Source organism: Photinus pyralis, unplaced genomic scaffold, assembly GCF_008802855.1.
Source record: "Photinus pyralis isolate 1611_PpyrPB1 unplaced genomic scaffold, Ppyr1.3 Ppyr1.4_LG9, whole genome shotgun sequence".
Classification (NCBI taxonomy): Eukaryota; Metazoa; Arthropoda; class Insecta; order Coleoptera; family Lampyridae; genus Photinus; species Photinus pyralis.
Window position 1 is genome coordinate 4,651,240 of NW_022170878.1, and position 19,079 is coordinate 4,670,318.

Consider the following 19,079-nt stretch of genomic DNA (forward strand, 5'->3'; position numbering starts at 1 on the left):
AATTTATTTTTGCCATCTACGGTAACTTTGAAGGGCGCTTTAATTAACCCCTCAAAGGATAACAATTAAATCTTTGTCTTTTTCGTAACATTTAACGTTTCGTTTCTAAAGGAAGCAGCTTCTTTAGACGTAATTTTATTACACTCCTGCAAAACCGAAAGAGGAATAATTAAACCTTTAACTAAAACAGATCCTCTTAGAAAACTGAAATTAATGTTTGTTCTTCTACCAACTACTACCCTGCGATACAATGGCAGAAAAAGTGTATTTCGAAAATTAATTTCGTCGCGCAATAAAGCGACAATAACGGAGAAAGCAATTTTAATATTTCTGGAAAGTCAATTTTCGCACGGGGCATATGACAGAATGTCTGTTAACAAAAGCCGTTTCTACAATTTTATGCTCATAGCAGGTAGTTTATCTACGACTTCAAAAGTTATGTTCGAGCGTAGAATGATTTAGGGGTGGTATTTTTGAGAGGCGTAGGATGAGATACGTGTAACGTTTGCAGTTACATAAGTTTTATCGAAGTTACTTCGTTCACAAGTTTTACAAATATCTGAAGTGCTCGATTTATTCGGGACTCCGTTTTCATAAATACAGCTGCATTAAGCTTCTGTTATCGCATCGAACTATAGTTTTACCCGTTTGTTGGAACTAATTCAGTAAGTTAAAACCATATTGCATTTTTAAAATCATATTTTGTAAGGAACTAACATGGTTTTGGACCTAAATGGGAGAAGCTTCAGAACTAAAAATTAAATCAAGTATTTTACCACGAAATTTGCGTAAAAATTCATCATCCCGTTACAGTACCCCCTCAGTGTTACTAATTACATTAATTATTCTGAAAACAACCTAACCTAAAAAAAAACTTAAGCAAAAATCTGAATCTACTTAAAAAGATTATTCCTTTTTTCCCAGTTTTCCTTCTCGAAACTCTTCCAATTTTTTTTTCAACTCTTTCAAGGTACTATTTAACGCAACTCCTAACTCCTCTCTGTGACATTTATGTCTAATGCTCCATTCTTTGCCTTTAACTGCTCTTCCATTTCCGAGAGTTTGTGCTAACTCTGTTTTCTGTCCTAGCCCTTCCAACTTTCTTCCTTTCCGCTAATTATGAGGTGGTAAACCATTGTTTCTTTCTCTTTGCCTTCAAGTTTACTATTATAATCTTCATTTTCTTCAATGTTGTAATTGTTTAATTAGATTGCTTAATCTTTCTTCTTCTTGTACTTTAGATCTACACTCTTCTACCAGTTGCTGATTTCTTTTGTTCCAACTTTCCTGATTGAGTGGCACTCAAGGCCCTTTTTCTTCAATATCTTCACTGTTGCAATCTTCATTTTACTGCTCGTGTCCCGAAAAATATAGTGACCACTGTAGGGTTAATGAGTGTAAGAAAATGTAACATTCAGCTATAATTTACAAGTCAAAATCTGTAGACGGTGGCGGCGACGATAATGGACAGATGACGATGGAACGGCGGCAGGAAACGGTGAAACGGAAATGCTTCGGGCGCCACCAGATTTTCTTTTTTTCTTGTTTTTGGACAAGATGCGGTCGACGATGGTAAAGTTTAGGTAACCCGAATGGAGAACGGCGCTCCCAGGAATTCTAAAGGGAAAGCGGTGACCGGCTACTGGTGAAAGCTAAAACAAACAGCAGTTTCCCTATGCAGGAACAGTAAATAATCAGATTCGGTAGCGGTTTCTAGGGGAAAGCAATTGCAGGAAAGCGAGACAATATCACCGCCTTTATATTTAATGAAGTGGAAAGTAGGAAAAAGCTTACCTTGCAATTAACGGACCGGTAGGAATCAGTCTCGGCAAACCAACACATCCAAAAAAATTCTTACGTTTCGATAAATCATCAAATGTAAATGAACCTTTTTCAGTGTGTAAGAAAATTAAAACTTATTGATTTAAAGATTTTTGTAATTGTACCTACTGTAATAACTAACTCCCTGTTAAGTCCTATTAAGACACACAGGATAGATAAAACTTATTTTCTAATGAAAATTGAGTACTTTATAATTTTCCGTATTAATCCGATGGTGTGTCGAATTCATCCAGTGTAAAATTACCCAAGGCAGAGTTTGTATTTGTTGGTATATGAAGTTCCTTCTTTACGGGAAGTTGAGAAATTGTAACAGACACATACCTCTCCGGAGTAATCATAAAAATCTGTGCGGTAAGCGATCTTATTTCCTTTGAGAGTATATGGTAAAGTATATTTTAAAAATTTCAAAGAATATGGAAGTGCCCGTTGGTTACAGATTTGAATGCAACTAGCAGTAGCAGTAGCTTTTAATCTTTTTTAGCAAGCTCCTTATGTGTATCACGTACTAATGACGCGATGCCATAAAATCAAACACCACCCGTCGTTAGGCGTCGTTTTTTCGCATTTTTATTAAAAATCGCAATTTATAAGGGCAATAAATGTCGCCCATTACTTCTAATAAGCAATCGGAGCAAAGCTAACGGCTAGCGGTTTGCGACCAAAAAGGACGAGCAAATAGAACGCGAAACCTAAAGCGTTACATTAATAAAAATGTTATTATTAAAAACCTAATTAAAAGTTAAATAACTTTCGAGCGTAAAACGCGACATTGAAAATAGATTTATAACGACGAGAGACGTGTATATAAGTGAAAAAGGTATCAATACTTCGTTAACGACAAATTACTTCGAAACTTTTTAATCAAGTTGACGTTCACGATTCTAGAATTTAAATCTTGTTAAACTACAAAATAAAGTTAGAAAACTTTTTTGATTCTTTCTTGGTTTTAAGCTGATAAAATGTAGAAAAGGCGATAAAAGTTTTCGGTGGTTGTTAACATCGCCTTCTCCTTGCCCAATTAGAAACACGCCACGCCGCTTTTTTTTTCATTGAAATTGATGCCCGTAATTAACGAATTCCCACCTGCATTTGAAACTCATAATTCGCAAAGTTGTCAGTTTTCTACATTCAGATTTGATACTCAACTTTATTCCTAACTTTCTGGTTAAATACAAAATTTCCTAAATGAACTCGACATTTTTGAGATTGGCCTATATAATTTCAGTCCTAAATCTCAACATAACCTTAAAAATTCGACTTAATCCTAGAAATTTCGAAATTACCAGGGAAAGCTCTTATTTTTCGTACCTTGAATTGCAAGGAGAAATTGGGTGTCTCTGAGTTTGAGCTTGAGATTTTTAAGTTAGGATTTTGTGCGTGAGAAAATACAAGAACATATAAAGTATATTACATGCACAACCATGCGATGTCGGGGAAACCTTCTTCGGGACAAAAACCCTGGCATAGCCCACACAAATACACGAACAATCTTGCCGTGTTCGATTTTCAAATACCAACGTTCCATTCAAAAAGACACATTGGCGTTCAGCCTCAGTTTGCGTATTTTTTACATACATACATCTAAAAAACGGACTCTTGCTAATGCAATAATGCAATGGCAATGCAATGCGGAAACCACTTTTATTAAGGAATCTTTGGAATCATTAAATATGCCTTTTTCTTTTGTAACTCGCAAAAGAAATTGAAGCGTGAGGTGTTGATCTCGAATACAAACGTAAACTGCTTCTATCTACACAAATATTAATTGAATATAATATAATCTTCGCACAGTTGACATAAATTCGACGTGTGTTTTCACCTCATTTCGTACATAGAGTTCCGAATCGTTACGTTTCTGAAACCATCAACATCGCTGACGGGTTTCTTGTATTACCTTGTTTTAGGCGCCCGTTAGAAATTTGTGAAATAGAAGTCCTAATATTTAATGCATCTGCAACTCTCTGTGAAATGAAACTTGCTACGTATGCGAATTGATATATTACTCACCTCTCTTACTGCTGCGGCTACTAAAAGTGAACAACCATTATCTCTGTCTCCTTTAAAATAACGAATAAAGTTAGACATAAGTTGCTTACTTTTTCTTGGTAAACCCGATGACATTTTTGGGTCATACAACTTTTGGCGACTTACGAATTTTTTATCGGTTAATGTAGCAAAAACCGATAAATAATGAAAACGGTAGCAAACAATTGTCAAATTTAACGTGTAGCAATGAAAACGTAAACTACCACAACTTCGATTGACAGGTAATCTGAAGAAAAAACGTTTTCACTAAAGGCTTTTGGTGTTAGTTTTTTTAAACACAACTCTACCTTAAGGGCCTACATTCATTGTGGTTTAAAATGATTTTTTTATTATTTTATTAACAGATTGACAACGTGCACGCAAACTAAGGAAAACCTCATTTTAAAATTTCTACATTATTTACAGTTCTTCCTTTGAGCACACTTTGGTCCAAATGAAATATGGGAATTTGAGTATAAACTTTACAGATTCGAAAGTCGGAATTTATGAGATGAAATTCAAAGATGGCAAAATTTTTAAATTTTCAAAAGAAGTCAAAATTTTTGGGCTTAAATTGCAATTCCTTTACATTTTTTATGAACAATTATTGTGTGAATTACGGCCGTCCGTCCGTCTGATGGTTTGAGGGCTTGATCCTTGAACCTCGTAGGAGGGTGTGAAGGTTTCTTTTATTTTTTAAGTTCTAACCCTTATCCCACTTTCCGATTTCTTAAAAATGATGTATTAAAAATTGGTTAGTAGAATTAATTTAATCCATCCGATTTAGTTATAAAATAAAAATAAAATATAACAAATGGTAAGTAAGTATTTATCTTACTCAAAATCAAAATTTACATTCAAAAGTAATTTCTAAAAAAGAAACAAGTCGTAATTAGAAAATAAGTATCGAAATGTACTCCCGCAGGAATAACAGAGAATATATAAATTGCAATTCAGTTAGATCGGAAACCTTTATGCACAAACGGAACTTCGACGGAATAAAGTATTATCTTTGAACTAACGGGCCGCAACCTTTCCGAGCTCAGAAGGGCGCTTTCTGCCAATAATCTCCAATCGGATAAACACACAGAGCAAAAGATAGAGAGCGATATAAATTGTCAGAAAAATCTAACGTTTCTCATGTCGGGTAACTCGAGCGCGAAAAATCGTAATTACTATTTAATTGAAAAAATTCAGTTTATGTTTGATAGCAAGCAACAATAACTAAAGTGTGGAAAAATGTATTCTTCGAAACGACAAAGGATAATATACGTAAAGTCAAAGGTATCGAAGTAATTCACAATTGCAATACCCTCCAAAAGGTAGTCTGTAGGTAATACGTGCAGTTAGAAGTAAACAACAAAATTCAATTCTTTTCTAAATAATTTCGATGTAGGTTATTGTACTGTATCACGTGGTGTTCTCCAACTCGAAACTTAAAATGGCGGTTCCATGTGAAAATGCGATGTCATTCAAATTCTACGTACTTATCAAAAGCGTCGATGTAGATAGACAGCAACGAAGTAACAAGAAGGAAAGAGAATGAAGAGAGAAGGAAAATTTTAATTAAATTATTATTATTATCATAGTCGATACAAAAGGCTCTTATCAGTATCTTCTCTAAACGAGCAGCAAAAAGCAACGCGACCAAGGAAAGATCCAAAACGTACAGAAAGGTACAGTGACTTTATAGAGACAGTGGCGACAATAGAGTGTCTAATTTTTGATTGATTATTGAGATCGGCCGCCATTTTGCGTCAAATATCACGTGTTTCCGGTAATAGATATGCTCCCGCGCATTCCCGCGCTTCTATAAACGTCACTGGTTGACAAATTTGAAATCAGGTGCCATGATATTCCTACAAAAAATAGTATCATGACAGATGACAGCCTGACATTAGCGCCTTCTGCAGTCAAATGCCAGAGGCAGACGATGAAAAATTTGTGTAATTTTGACTGCTCCCTAATATGAAATTGCGGTGTACGCCACACATTCCTACGTGTATTGTGTGTTGCCAACTTTTTGACGCAAAATGGCAGCCGAACTCCTATTGTCGCCACTGTCTCTATAAAGTCACTGTAACAGAAACTAAAGTCACTAAATATAGAAAGTACCGCAATCCATTGGGCTCGTGTGTTAGAGAGAGAACGCATGATTTTTGCCCAAAAATGGCGGAAGTTCCCAGATTCTAGTAACTTTAATGTTAGGGATTGTTCCACCTGTTTGGAGATATCTGTATATATTTTTATAAAACATGACAGTACTATAAAGTTAGGTTATGAAAAATGACAGCTATTCAGATTTTATTTGTCAATTTTTTTAAGTTGGCAGCAAATTTGCCCAAAAATGGCGGATGATTGCGGTACTTTCTGTATCTAGTGACTTTACAGAAAGGTACATTCAGGTGACCTCTAGCGATAGAATAAAGAACTACGAAACAGAATCGATATAATTAATGTAAGCACAACTAACTTGCACTAGAAATATACAGATGGCGTTACGGCGTAACTAAATTGACATAGTAAAAAGATGTAAATTTAAAACTGAATTGTTACAGTTTCTTGTCGGTATTTGTAATGAAATTTGCGACATCCTAAGGCATTAACATACTGCATGCAACAAACAATGTGATCATTTCATTGTGCACGAAGCAACTTCTTATTCCGGCAGTCTTGTCGCTTTGTTTAACAACCAAGTAGAAGTATCCAAAAAACCTTGTGTATCTTTCCTATATGCAAATGAATGATGCCCCCTAAAAGAGGGTCTGAGCACTGGGTGAAAATGAAATTAATTGCAAAGGTTATGTTTCTCATTTGACACAACTTACCTGCTTATTAGTTTTTAGTAGGTACAGCTACTTTTAAATGTTATACGTTTCTTAAGGCTCTTTAGAAACTGGTAATAAGGGAATTTGTCGAATTTATTCACGTAATCCTAAACGTACATGACTACGTTCATAAAAATGTTTGTATACTACTCATTTTCTAGACTAGGAAATTGGGTGGCTCCCAATCGAAGTCTGAATAGTTTTAGTGCAGCTTGCACTGTAAAGATGATAAAAAATGACACTTTCATCAAATGTCCATTTACCGCATTTTGTCGCGGATATACCAAACAAAAATGTCTTATCGTACCCCAACATCGTAACACTTTATTTCTCTGACAGGACGAGAACTTTTTTCCTATCATCTTTTATGCGGCATCGTTTTTTGTTTGTTACGGCCTTAAAACAAAAGCGATCCACATCATTGAATTTGAATTAGAGCTATATCGCAGCGCGGATGATATAATTTTTTTTTGTATATGGATATGTGAGGGGGAAGGTTGGGTTTTATCTCGTGTGAGCTCATTGTTCGGCAAACAGTCGAATAAAAAAGAAAACGGGATGGGAAATTTAAAAACTGATACCATTAGAGGAATCGACAATGAGTAAATGCAGCTATGACACCGTGCGCCATTACTCGTGGAAGCATGGTACAAATTTCCCTGGGGGAACAGACGCGCGGCTCGAAGCGAGCACGAAACTGCAATGTTACCAGTTTCGGTGAGAGCCCTTATTACACGTACGGTTGCAGTTTTTCAATTCAAGGGAATTGACGTATGCGACATAATTTTCCGTGACCTGCCGACCGATTTGCGCGTGCTCCACGTTTAAAATTGGTCCAAGAAATATATTCTAATTATGCCTTCTCGTTCTCGACGCGAAAATTTTAATTGCGCGCTCTCTCGCTTTCTCTAATAAAACGTGCGCATAAAGAAGATTAAGCACATAGCCGTGGCACTTCGAAATTTTGTCCTACATCAGCATACACGCAGTAATTTATCATAGTCGTTCCATTTGTCACAGTCTTATCGTCCGACTATATCGTAACCCCTTGAACGGCAGCACCTTCTTCCCGGCAGCCATCATTTGTTCGCATCAAGTGAATAGATGTCGCTCCTGATAAATCATCATCTCTTCAGGATTAAACAATGTATTTCAGTCGTTTTCCGAATGATGTCCATTTGTTCTCGACGTACATTACGAAGTGCTTTCATTTTAATTACTTATTCTCCGCAATTGCCAGAATTGCCCATCCGCGGGAGATTTCCATTATTTTCATTATATAATGGTCAAGAGGACACCAGAACCAAGTAAATTTTTTTACGTCAGTACAGTTTCCGGTTACACCCTGAAATGCAAGAACTAGGATTAAGAATCGGAATTTTACTTACAATCTGTTCAAGCAATCCCCACGATTAAATTGGTACAACGGAACGCAATTACCGGCGAAACTTTACTTTCACGGGAAAAACTGAAGAGCTTCAGCAAATCCGCATTTTTATTTAACACTTGTAATTAAACCGCAGCGTCGGTAAATTGCTCCACTTATTTAAGCGATTGGCACCTCCACTCTATTTTTCCACCTCGTTATTGCCTGACGAAGAACAAACAACCAACCGCGTCGCCAAATTACGTCTACAGCACCTAAATTTTCAACGACAGTGTGACTCGCTCACATCGTCGGCAATACTTTAACCTAAAAAAACAAGACCGCCTTGCAGTTTACACAACAGTATATGCAAAACACACCTCGAAGAGTAGTTATATAGGGCCGAATATGGCTCAGTTCAAGCTTGCTAGCCACCTAGTGGTGACTTTGGAAGGTAGGGTCAAGGTGAAGCACAAAGACATTCTCTTTCAATGTCATCGGAGGTGTAGCAATATTTCACTTTCAAGGTCAATAAAGGTTAACGACCCCATTTTTTTGCAGTGCTACATTTTATTCCCAAGCACAAGAATCCAACTTTCAAGGTCATTGTAGTTCATTTGTCACATTTTATTTCAATATCCAATTGGGGTCATATTTCATTTGCAAGTTTATCCAAGATCAATGACCTCCATGTTCAACGTTCAAGGTGATTAGAAGTCAGTGACTACTTTTTTGTGATGCCATATTTCATTTTCAAGGCAATTAGAGGTCAATGGCCCTTTTTTTGTGTTTGCCTCGTTCATTTTCAAAAACGTCAGAGGTCAATACCCTATTTCTTGTGGTGACAGTTTTCATTTTTAAGGTTTTCAAAGTTGGGCGACCTCCATTTTTGTGGTGTTATATTCCATTTTCAAGGTCAACGAGGGACTAACCCCATTTTTGTGGTATCACATTTCATTTTCAAGATCGTCAGAGGTCAATCCCGGGTTTGTGGTGTGATATTTAATTTTTCAGGGGCGAATGACTAAATTTGATCGTCAAATAAGTTGCTCAAAGGTCGCATGCCACATAGGAAATGAAATTCGACACAGAAGAAAAGATAGCATTAACCTTGGTTGACCTTGAAAGTGAAATTTGATTCTTCAACAAACGAGATCATTGACATTGACCGCTGATGACCTTCAACACAAAAAATGGGTCATTAGCTTAAAAGTACAGAGTGAGCAACAATGATTGAAGCGTGCGTCATCACCGCTTGTTCCTATTAATATCAAAACTACCTTCTTTGTATGGAGTTGTATACGAAAATGACGTTCTGCGCTGTCACAGTGACGTGCGTCTATTCGTATTTCGTATCTTGTATCAAATCAGCATATGCTATGAGCGGCACATTGCCAATTTAGCTGAAGCGGCACGCTTCAATCTTTGTTGCTCACTCTGTAGAATATGACGCGGCAAATAAATGGTGCCATTGCGCTTGGATAACCTTGAAATTGAAATAAAACATGACATTGAATTTGACCTACTAAAGAACTTTACAAATTCACATTTTTATTTGACACTTGTAATTAAACCGCAGCGTCGTTAAATTGCTACACTTATTTAAGCGATTTGCACCTCCACTCTATTTTCCGCCTCGTTATTGCCTGACGAAGAACAAACAATCAACCTCGTCGCCAAATTAATGCCCATCTGCTTCGCACTTATCAACGCAGTATCCAATTAATTTGCCCGATAACTTTTATACGCTTCTTCCTTAATTCGTATTAAATTACATGTTTGCTTACTTATGAGTTCCTTGAATTGCGTACACTCATTAAATACAATAACGACCCTTAAATTATTTATCACAATTTTCAATACAAAGACCATTCAATAAAATCCTGAAGTTACTGTCCATTTGATAAAATATTTCTCAGGACCTAAACAAATAAATTAACACATTATACAGGATGTCCCGCCTAAAACCATTAATGCTAAACCTAAATTACGTTTACAGCACCTAAATTTTCAACTACCGGGTGACTCGCTCACATCGTCGGCAATATTTTAACCTAGAGAAGCGAGACCGTCTGGTAGTTTACACAACAGTATATGCAAAACACATCTCAAAGCGTAGTCATATAGGGTCGAATATCGCTCAGTCCAAGGTTGCTAGTCACCTAGTGGTGACCTTGGAAGGTAGGGTCAAGGTGAAGCTGAGAGACATTCTTTTTCAATGTCATCGGAGGTGTAGTAATATTTCTCTTTCAAAGTTACTGAAGGTTAAGGGCAGTGCCACATCTTACTACCAAGGTCATTAAATGTCAAGAACCGCATTTTATTTTCAAGGCCATTGAAGTTCAATGAACTTATTGTTGTCTTATTTTATTTCATTAGTCCAAGTCCAACTGGTGCCATATTTCATTTGCAAGTTTATCCAAGATCAATGACCTCCATATTATGCTTTCAAGGTGATTAGATGTGTGACTACTATTTCATTTTCAAGGCAATTAGAGGCCAATGACCCCATTTTTGTGTTCGCCTAGTTCATTTTAAAAGTCATCGGAGGTCAATACCCCATTTCTTATGGTGACATTAGTTTTAAGGATTTCAAATTTGAGCGACCTCCATTATTGTGGCGTTATATTCCATTTTCAAGGTCAACGATGGACAAACCCCATTTTTATGTTATCACATTTCATTTTCAGGTCATATTTCATTGTTCAAGGTCATCCAAGGCGAATGACTAAATTTAATCGTTAAATAAACTGCTCAAAGGTCACATGCCAGATGGTAAATGAAATTCAACGAAGAGAAAAGATGACATTAACCTTGGTTGACCTTGAAAGTGAAATTTGATTCTTCAATAAACGAGATCATTGACATTGACCGCTGATGACCTTCAAAATAGAATTGGACACCACAAAAAAATGGGTCATTAGCTTAAAAGTAGGATATGACGCCGCAAATAAATGGTGCCATTGCGCTCGGATAACCTTGAAAATGTAAGATATGACATTGAATTTGACCTACTTTCGAAAGTTACCACATGGTGGCGTTTCAATTTTGAGATGATCTCAAGTCTTTACATAAATGACAAAAGTGGTACCTTATGGGCTTGGTCCTTTTGCTTCCGTTTGACAGTTTTGATTGCAATCCTCCTTACAGCAACCATGAACTTTGAACGCTACGCGATAGGAAATAAATATGGGCATCTCTTCTCGACGGAAAGCTCCTTCGTTGGAATTTCGACGAATGGCAAAAGTTGCGGAAGACAGTTGTTTTTCTGGTAGATCCTTGTTTTTGCGAATTACAAACAAACCACGATTTTCATTAATTCAGCTCTCTGGGGTAATTAGTTGGACCAACATTTGTTTGCCACTGCATGCAGTACAAACAACACTCCCGTGTCTGAAAAACGCAGAATAAAGGCGCTTTGTATTTGCAACCCGGTTTAAAAAATCTCACTAGGAAAATTCCACTACACATGATATTTATCGGATCACCAATCAATACTCTAAATTTTACTTCCGGCAAAATTTCCATGGCATGCAATCTCCAAGCTGTTACCCTTAGAAATCCCAAAATATCTAACTTTATCCCGAAATTTCGAAAAAACTTGTAGTGGCAATAAGGAAACTTGGACAAAGTAAAGGAAGCGAATATATGAAATGACGATGGAGGGTCTATAAACCAGGGATTATTTGCCGCGATTAGGCGAACTCGCTGTTGGACTTTGGGTTAGAGATTTCGTAGGTGCCTATGGTAAAGTAAAATTATTTAATACGTGATTAATAAAATAAAATGAAAATATTTACGGAAACTAACAGTATTAACGATAAACTATGACATAAGAATTAGGGTTACGATTAATATTTACAGCGTACATGCAGGCACATTTATAACACTTAAATTTGAGCAGATTTTATCACTTCGCCTTGGATATTAAGACTGAGACTAAACACAATTCAATTTTATTTACAACATGAGCCTTTGTAACAGTCTAGAAGTTTTACTTTGTGAGTTTCTCCATGACATTGAGATGTTTTCTTTGTTGCAGGTCTTAACTGGGAATAGCAACACATATCTGGTTGTAAGGCAGCGTCTGGAGCTTCCCTTCATTGCAAGCAAAGTGCGGTTTATTCCCTACAGTGAACATCCTCGTACAGTCTGCATGCGGGTGGAACTCTACGGGTGCTCATGGGAACGTAAGTTTTATCATACATTTTCGTTAGCTGTAATTAGCCGTAAGACGACGTTTCATTCGCGCAGTTTTTCAACTCGCCCGGTCGGGAAAACCCTAATATCAATAAATTAATACAATCAAGGGATCCAGAAAGCGACGGACACTTTCGCCGATTACTTTTTGTAAAACTCTTCAGACAAATTGAGCCTTTTTGCTACGTTTTCTACTTTTTTTTTGCTCTCGCTGAAGATTGTTTCAGAAGCCTATTTACTTATTTCGTCGCGTCTTTTGATCTAGCAAGAGCAAAAAGGCGTCGGATAAATTGGAAATGGATCGTTATCAGTCACATGAAAACTCCATTTATTTATGGCTTCAGCAGAAACGGTGCATTTTATCCGAGAATGTCTCCATAACATTCATTTCGTTTAAGGTGGGTCGATTTGCATCGCAAATTCGATATGCCGGAAGAACAGTGGAGTTTCTACCGACAATTCAACTCTTATTCTACATCTTGCAAGACGCGTGGACACACGTATGTGGCTCAATTTTAGACAGGAGCTCAACATTTTACTCAAATTATTAAATGAACTGAATTCAGTCGAAATGGTTGCAGAAACTCATGGAAAGGGCGCAATCGAGTTAAGTCACGTGGGTTGTTACCATAGCAGCAACCTCAATTCCGCGTGGCCCACCTATTTCTGAAGCCGAAATTTGCATAGAAACAAGAAATGCGGGTTTTCTATTGGTTAAAGAGGCACGCTACACTCAGCAGTTGCGTTGGTTCTGTAGTTAATTTTATATAAATAGCTGAATGCACGATTTTTTGTGAGTGTTCTTCCAATTAAGAGAATTGCAAGAATACGTCCGGAATTAAGCAACAAGCTCTCGGAACGCATAGAATTCCAAGAACGTCGGAAAAAATTCTTGCCACATCTGGGACGAGCTCTTTACGCCTCTGACTTAGACAGCAGCTGAATGAAGGATGTTCCGAGTGGGAAGAGTTGCAGAGGTCAATCTGTAGTGGAACTACAGTATCCCAAAGCGCAAGGTATTCTAGAAAAACTTGAGGTTATAGATTTTGTTGTTCTCTCTTTGGCTATTTTAGTAAAGAGTTCAAGAATCCAGAAGCATGTATCAGACTTTCATAACGCAAGGAGCTCCCAAAAATTAGGAAGTTGTGGGAATTCACCTCCTTGGGGTGATAGTGAAGAGCTCAAGCATTTTCGCGAATGTTCAGCAAGGCATCCAAAAAAAGTTGTGAAAATCCTTTAAATAAATAAATAAAGCAATGCATGTATCGATATGAATGATACCAGTAGATTCCGCGAAAGAAACTCCTCTAAGAATCATTGACGAAGGACACTGAAAAAATTAACACCGATTTTCTTGTTAGTAACACTAAATTGGCACTTCACTTTTCCCCCACTGCTTAATACATAGAATGCAATGAACCATGCATAAAAAAGAAAAATCCTACTTTTATGAGACTGTACTGGAATCTGGAACGGTACATTTTCATTAAGAATATGGTCGCCTGAAAGAATTGAACAAGTTATCCGCAATAACCACGGGATTGAAATTAAAATCCATTTTTTTTTAGTTAAGGGCCGAAAGTAGAACCTATTTAAAAAAAGTCTAAAAAGGACTTTTAAGCATATTTTAGATCTATTTAGTTATCATTAGATATGGTTTTTTTTGTGGAATAGCGTTCATTAAGATTGATATTCCTTACTTAAGAAGTAGAAACTTACCCTTAGCCTTATTCATTCGGTGATGCTTACGAATTGAGTCACTACACTCGTTGAGTTCACGGAATACTGGCAAAAGGGAATTCTTAGGATCACGTGATAGCAGCCCTCTTTGACTCCATTACCAATAACTGAAAAATGAAAATCACTGTTGATCAAGTTGAACGACTATGAATCATAGTAATCATATCTTGAAAAAAAAATGCAAATATCATCAGGTGTCTCTACTTACCTCGTTTACTTGATCCGTGTCCAAGACTGTCCCGAGAGTCGAATTGGATCCAATTTGAGCCACCTCAGGAGTTGTTACGGCGAGTCTGCTGGCACTGAGAACAATCGAAGACATCATTAGATCAACCTTAGCAAGTTACTTATGGCTGTATGCACTGTAAAAATTTAAGCTGAGCTTAGATTAAGCCTAGCTTAAAACCATTGGCAACCATTGTTCCAATATACGTTACCATGGATATTAAGCTACACTTAAACTAAGCCCGCCTAAACTTCTTCGGTACATACGGCCATTAAAGCTATAGTTACACAGGGTATTCTTTAGGATATGCGAAAATTTAAGAATGTGGTGAAAATTCTTGAAACTCGAAACAGATAGAAAAAATCAAGGCAAATAGAACGGATAATTCAAAAACACTTTTTTTTAGAACAACCATCCGTGTAGTGCAAATCTAAAAATTATACTTTAAATATTCGCTTACCATTCAAAAACACCCTGAATAAGAAAAATTCGATTATGAATCGTAAAAAGACTCCCTCCGAGAGGGGTTTCTAAATATTAATTAATAAACGACCCACTATAACTTTTTAAAAGGAAGTTGGGAATTTTTGGAGGATTCGCCATTGTCATTTTCTTAGTCGATGTCAAATTCCTTTAAAAAAGTAAAAGCTTGCCCTTTAGCCTTATGAATGAGGTTTAGACTACGAAGCGCCATTAATCAAAGGAGACGCGAACCGTACTCTTATTCACAGGTGACGAGTAAACGGAAATGGTTAGTTCCAAGTAAGCATGAGTCTCACAGACCTGTTTGACTCCATTGGGAATAGCTGAAAAGTAAAATGTGACTGAGTATTTTGAATATAGTAAAAATAAATAAATAAATAGGTAGATACATAAATAAATAAATAAGGTAGGAGGTTACCACATTCCCCGCAATTCGCATATTGGTGTATTTCACTAAAAACGTTCCATATAATAATACTACATTTTTGGGACACTTATAGCTCAAGACACGCAAAAGATATACTGCGATTCGAGCTTTAAGAAACAAAGTTGTTAATTTAACAGCCCCGGTAGGTGCACGTAGACTCCTCGTTTTTCTACAAGCGTTCTTTTACGGATCCTCATTTGCTGCCCGCCAGTCAGCCAGCCGGCCGATCAAAGTAAGATTAAAGGCTACTTTTTTTACAAAAAAGCTCTGTTAAAAATAAAAAATTGTTTAAAACACATAAATCTTGCGATTCACGGGTAGTGTATCAGCAGAAGATTTAACAAACAGAAAATTATGTGCAGTCGGTACAAAGTGAGAAAAATGAATTTAATACAAAGCTGTTTACTCCAAATCTTACCTCAGCCTATAGCTTAAATCAGTACAATACGAGTACAAAATATAACATTTAAATAATAATATTGACCTACGTTAATAATAAGTGAAACTAGTGCACATATTAATTTATTAATATACAATGATATTTATTAAAAAGTAGAAATCTCTTAAGGGCGTCTAATGCAGCCAAAATGACTTTTTAAGACAAATACGCTCCTTAAACTGTTTCCGGCACTATAGCAATTGATAATATCAATTTTTTCTTCAGTTAATTACATCGCACACAAATAAAATGAAAAATACATAAGCCAAACCAACGATATTCAAATTTGTTTTAGGAAGTGATTTTGGTTGCATAAAATTAAGCGTCCTTCAGAAGAGATGTTGTCATTTAACGGTAGACATAGGGAAAACAAGAGCCAAAATAGCGAAAAAGGTTGTGCACCGGCTTATTTAGATGAAAGCATGATGCGTGTGGGGGATTGTACGTTTTAATTAGGCTTCAATGTCGGTAATTTTTCGGGCTCGTGAACAAACCAAACTAATCCCACGTTAAGTAGATACAAATCGCCCTCGTACAACTATCGCTAAACCGTAAAAAATTGGCATTAATCCTCGGATAAACGTAACTTGCTAACGTTTCGGCCCCTGAAGCTTTTAGCTAATTGATTCTACAACATCAAATGGGTTGAATATAAAAGGTCTACCGTCATCTTTTCGAAAGGGTCTGTTTATTTTGTCCTCTTATATTTTGGGGGGATATTTAAAGATAACTTAGAAAGGCGCGCAAAGGATGTAATGGATGAAAGCGTGTTAGGCAGGAGGAGGGCGAGGAAACTGGGGGTATCAGTTGCAGATGTATTTTATCTGACAAGGGTCTCGGTGGACCATGTTAACATTCGAACCTAGCCGCGGGCTGCCGTGGGACAGAGGGTCAGCGAAATCCCGAACGCTCCTCCCTTTAGAATCGAAAGCATAATCTGCCCCGAGCTTATTTTGAGATACCTGATTTGTATTTAATGTCGGTACCCGCTACGTGCGTTTCAGATTTTATACGAGAATTTCGCTACATCGCATGATTCTGGAACAGACAGGAGCTTGTCAACAGGTAGACGGACGGACCATTCGTTTATCCGAAATAAAAACTCACCACTCGATTCTCCTTTCATTGAGTGTGTAATGCCTAGAACCGGGACTTCCCACGTCGCCTATATTGATATTACGTAATTTAGCGGATCAGAGAAGAAAAAGCGATGGCTTCAGCTTGTGCCCTACTTTTATTAAACTTCTCAAAGCCTCACTACGTCGCTCCATATTCAGTCTATTACGTGGAGCTTTATTAAGCCCGTTTTAGATTGGCCGAGAATTTATTAAACCCGGCCTTTATGTGGAAAGCACAATTTATGCTCACATCTTATCTCATTTATGCACGTGCAGTTTTAATCAAGAATTTTGAAAGGCGGACGGGATCACCTCCAAAAATTAGGAGAGGAAATTATAAATTTTGGACAACTTCCTCGAAGCGTACTCTCCCGCAAAGTTAGACCTGAAACATTCGCCCAGTCTCCTGATGTAAAAAAATTGCATCTAAAACTCTTGTCTTTTCAATATCGCCCTAAAGGCATTTTGTCAATGATTAAAAACTTTCCTTAGTCATAGATTTAAAGTTAATTCTAGGCCCGGTATATTTCCCCCACGGGAAAATGGCCGCCGGGAAAAATTGGTCTCAAAAAACTCACCCTCGAAATTTCGCTTTCAGAAAACTCAGTTTGCCTCCGAAGGATTCGTCCAAATTGCCTCAAAAGTCGCTCCCGTAGGATCAAACTAAGGAAAATCAGCCCCTGGAACACCCACAAAAGAGTGTAGGACCACTCACAGAGGATTGCACTTATATGTATTCAATTCGTAAGTTCTTTCATATAAATTCAAAATTAGTCCCCGTGAATTCAGCACACTGATCAGGAAGATTCCGTAAGGAAAACCTAGGCTCAGATTGTACTGACGGCTTCTTATTAGGATCATTTTTGCAAAAAAAACAAAGTAGGGTAGGGTCCCATTTGCTCAATTAAAATATGTTCTTGTCAATTCGCGTCCCGAGATTATCCCCCAAAAAAAACTCATCAGGCTCGGAATATTTGACTCAGTAATTCTTGTCCTCTAAATATGCGTCCACCGAACAATCGCCCAAAGAGTCACTAATGGAGGCTTCGTCCTTTAAAAATCAAGGTTATTGTCGTTGAATCCGCTTCCGAAGGTCCACAAAACTCACTACAGGTAAATTCAGCCTTGCAAAATTCTCTTAAAATTCTCGTCCACCATACAAACTCCGTACGATTTTCCAATGGAATTTTTGCTCTCAATAAAAGTTCTTCCATTTTGGCGTTTCATTTTTGAAAATGGCGACAAATTCTAATTTCAAGGGTAATGCGCTTTTTCGCGACTGCAAAAGGCTTCTAAGTTCGCGACTGCAAAAGGCTTCTAAGCCGCGCGGATTGAATTTTAGAAAATGTAAGAACCCTCTCGAACGTTTCCGCGTCCTATTTAACTCAAAATCACAAAGAAATGCTTCACTGGTGACGGCATCGATTCATGTTTTAAGGGTTTTCTTTTGCAAATTGAAGGGTGAAGTAGTGAACTGATCAAATTTTGAGCATATGAATGTCACCTCAACCCTTCACGGAGGACTCGTTTCCGTCGAGAAACTTGCGTTCACTTAATTACTCGACGCTAGAGAATGCAATACCGGGATTGCGGGATCCCGAAATACAGGGATCCCGCAGCATTTTTGCGGGATCTAAGCCGAAGGTACTTCTTTATGTTAAATATTGTGATAATTAACGATTTATTTTAATACAGAAGTTAACCGCACAGAATTGCTTATTTGCCAATTTATTTAAAGTTTTACGAGACCCCGCAAATTCCGGGATCCCGCGGGATTAACATCTAACAATCCCGCAAATACCGAGATTGAGATTTTGCTGCGGGATTGCATTCCCTACTAGAAACCAATTTCGAAAGAAAATTCAAAGGGCTGTAACTTTTGAACTAGTAGCCCAATCTTGGAACTGTTTGAAATTATGGATTCTACAGCCCACATTCTATAAGAAAATTTTTTTTTCCGGTCGATCTGAGACAATTTTTTTCTTGGGCCAAAAAAAAAGGCAGTGTATAACCTTCCTTATTTACCAAAAATCGACTACACCAAAATTTCTCGGGAAAACACTTTTTCTCATTAATTTGGGTGCGTAGAATCCAAATCAATTCGTACTTTTTCGATCAGACTTCTCAATCAAAAGTTATAGACTAGAAACCAATTTCGAAAATAAATTCAAAGGGCTGTAACTTTTGAACTAGTAGCCCAATCTTGGAACTGTTTGAAATTATGGATTCTACAGGCCACATTCTATAAGAAAAATTTTTGTCCGGGTCGATCTGAAACAGTTTTTTTTAGGGCTTCAAAAAAAGGCAGTGTACAACCTTCCTTTTTTACCAAAAATCGACTGCACCAAAATTTCTGGGGAAAACACTTTTTCTTATTAATTTTGG

At 37.2% G+C, this 19,079-nt stretch overlaps 1 protein-coding gene across 1 annotated transcript in view; it reads left to right on the plus strand.

Moving 5' to 3' along the window:
- The window catches only part of LOC116180725 (discoidin domain-containing receptor tyrosine kinase B-like), a 31,088-nt gene that overhangs the window by 4,928 nt on the left and 7,081 nt on the right, over positions 1–19,079 (plus strand). Inside the window, exon 3 of the mRNA XM_031500844.1 lies at positions 12,104–12,251. Within this exon, the coding sequence (XP_031356704.1) occupies positions 12,104–12,251 (148 nt within the window). The remainder of the gene's footprint in view (positions 1–12,103; positions 12,252–19,079) is intronic.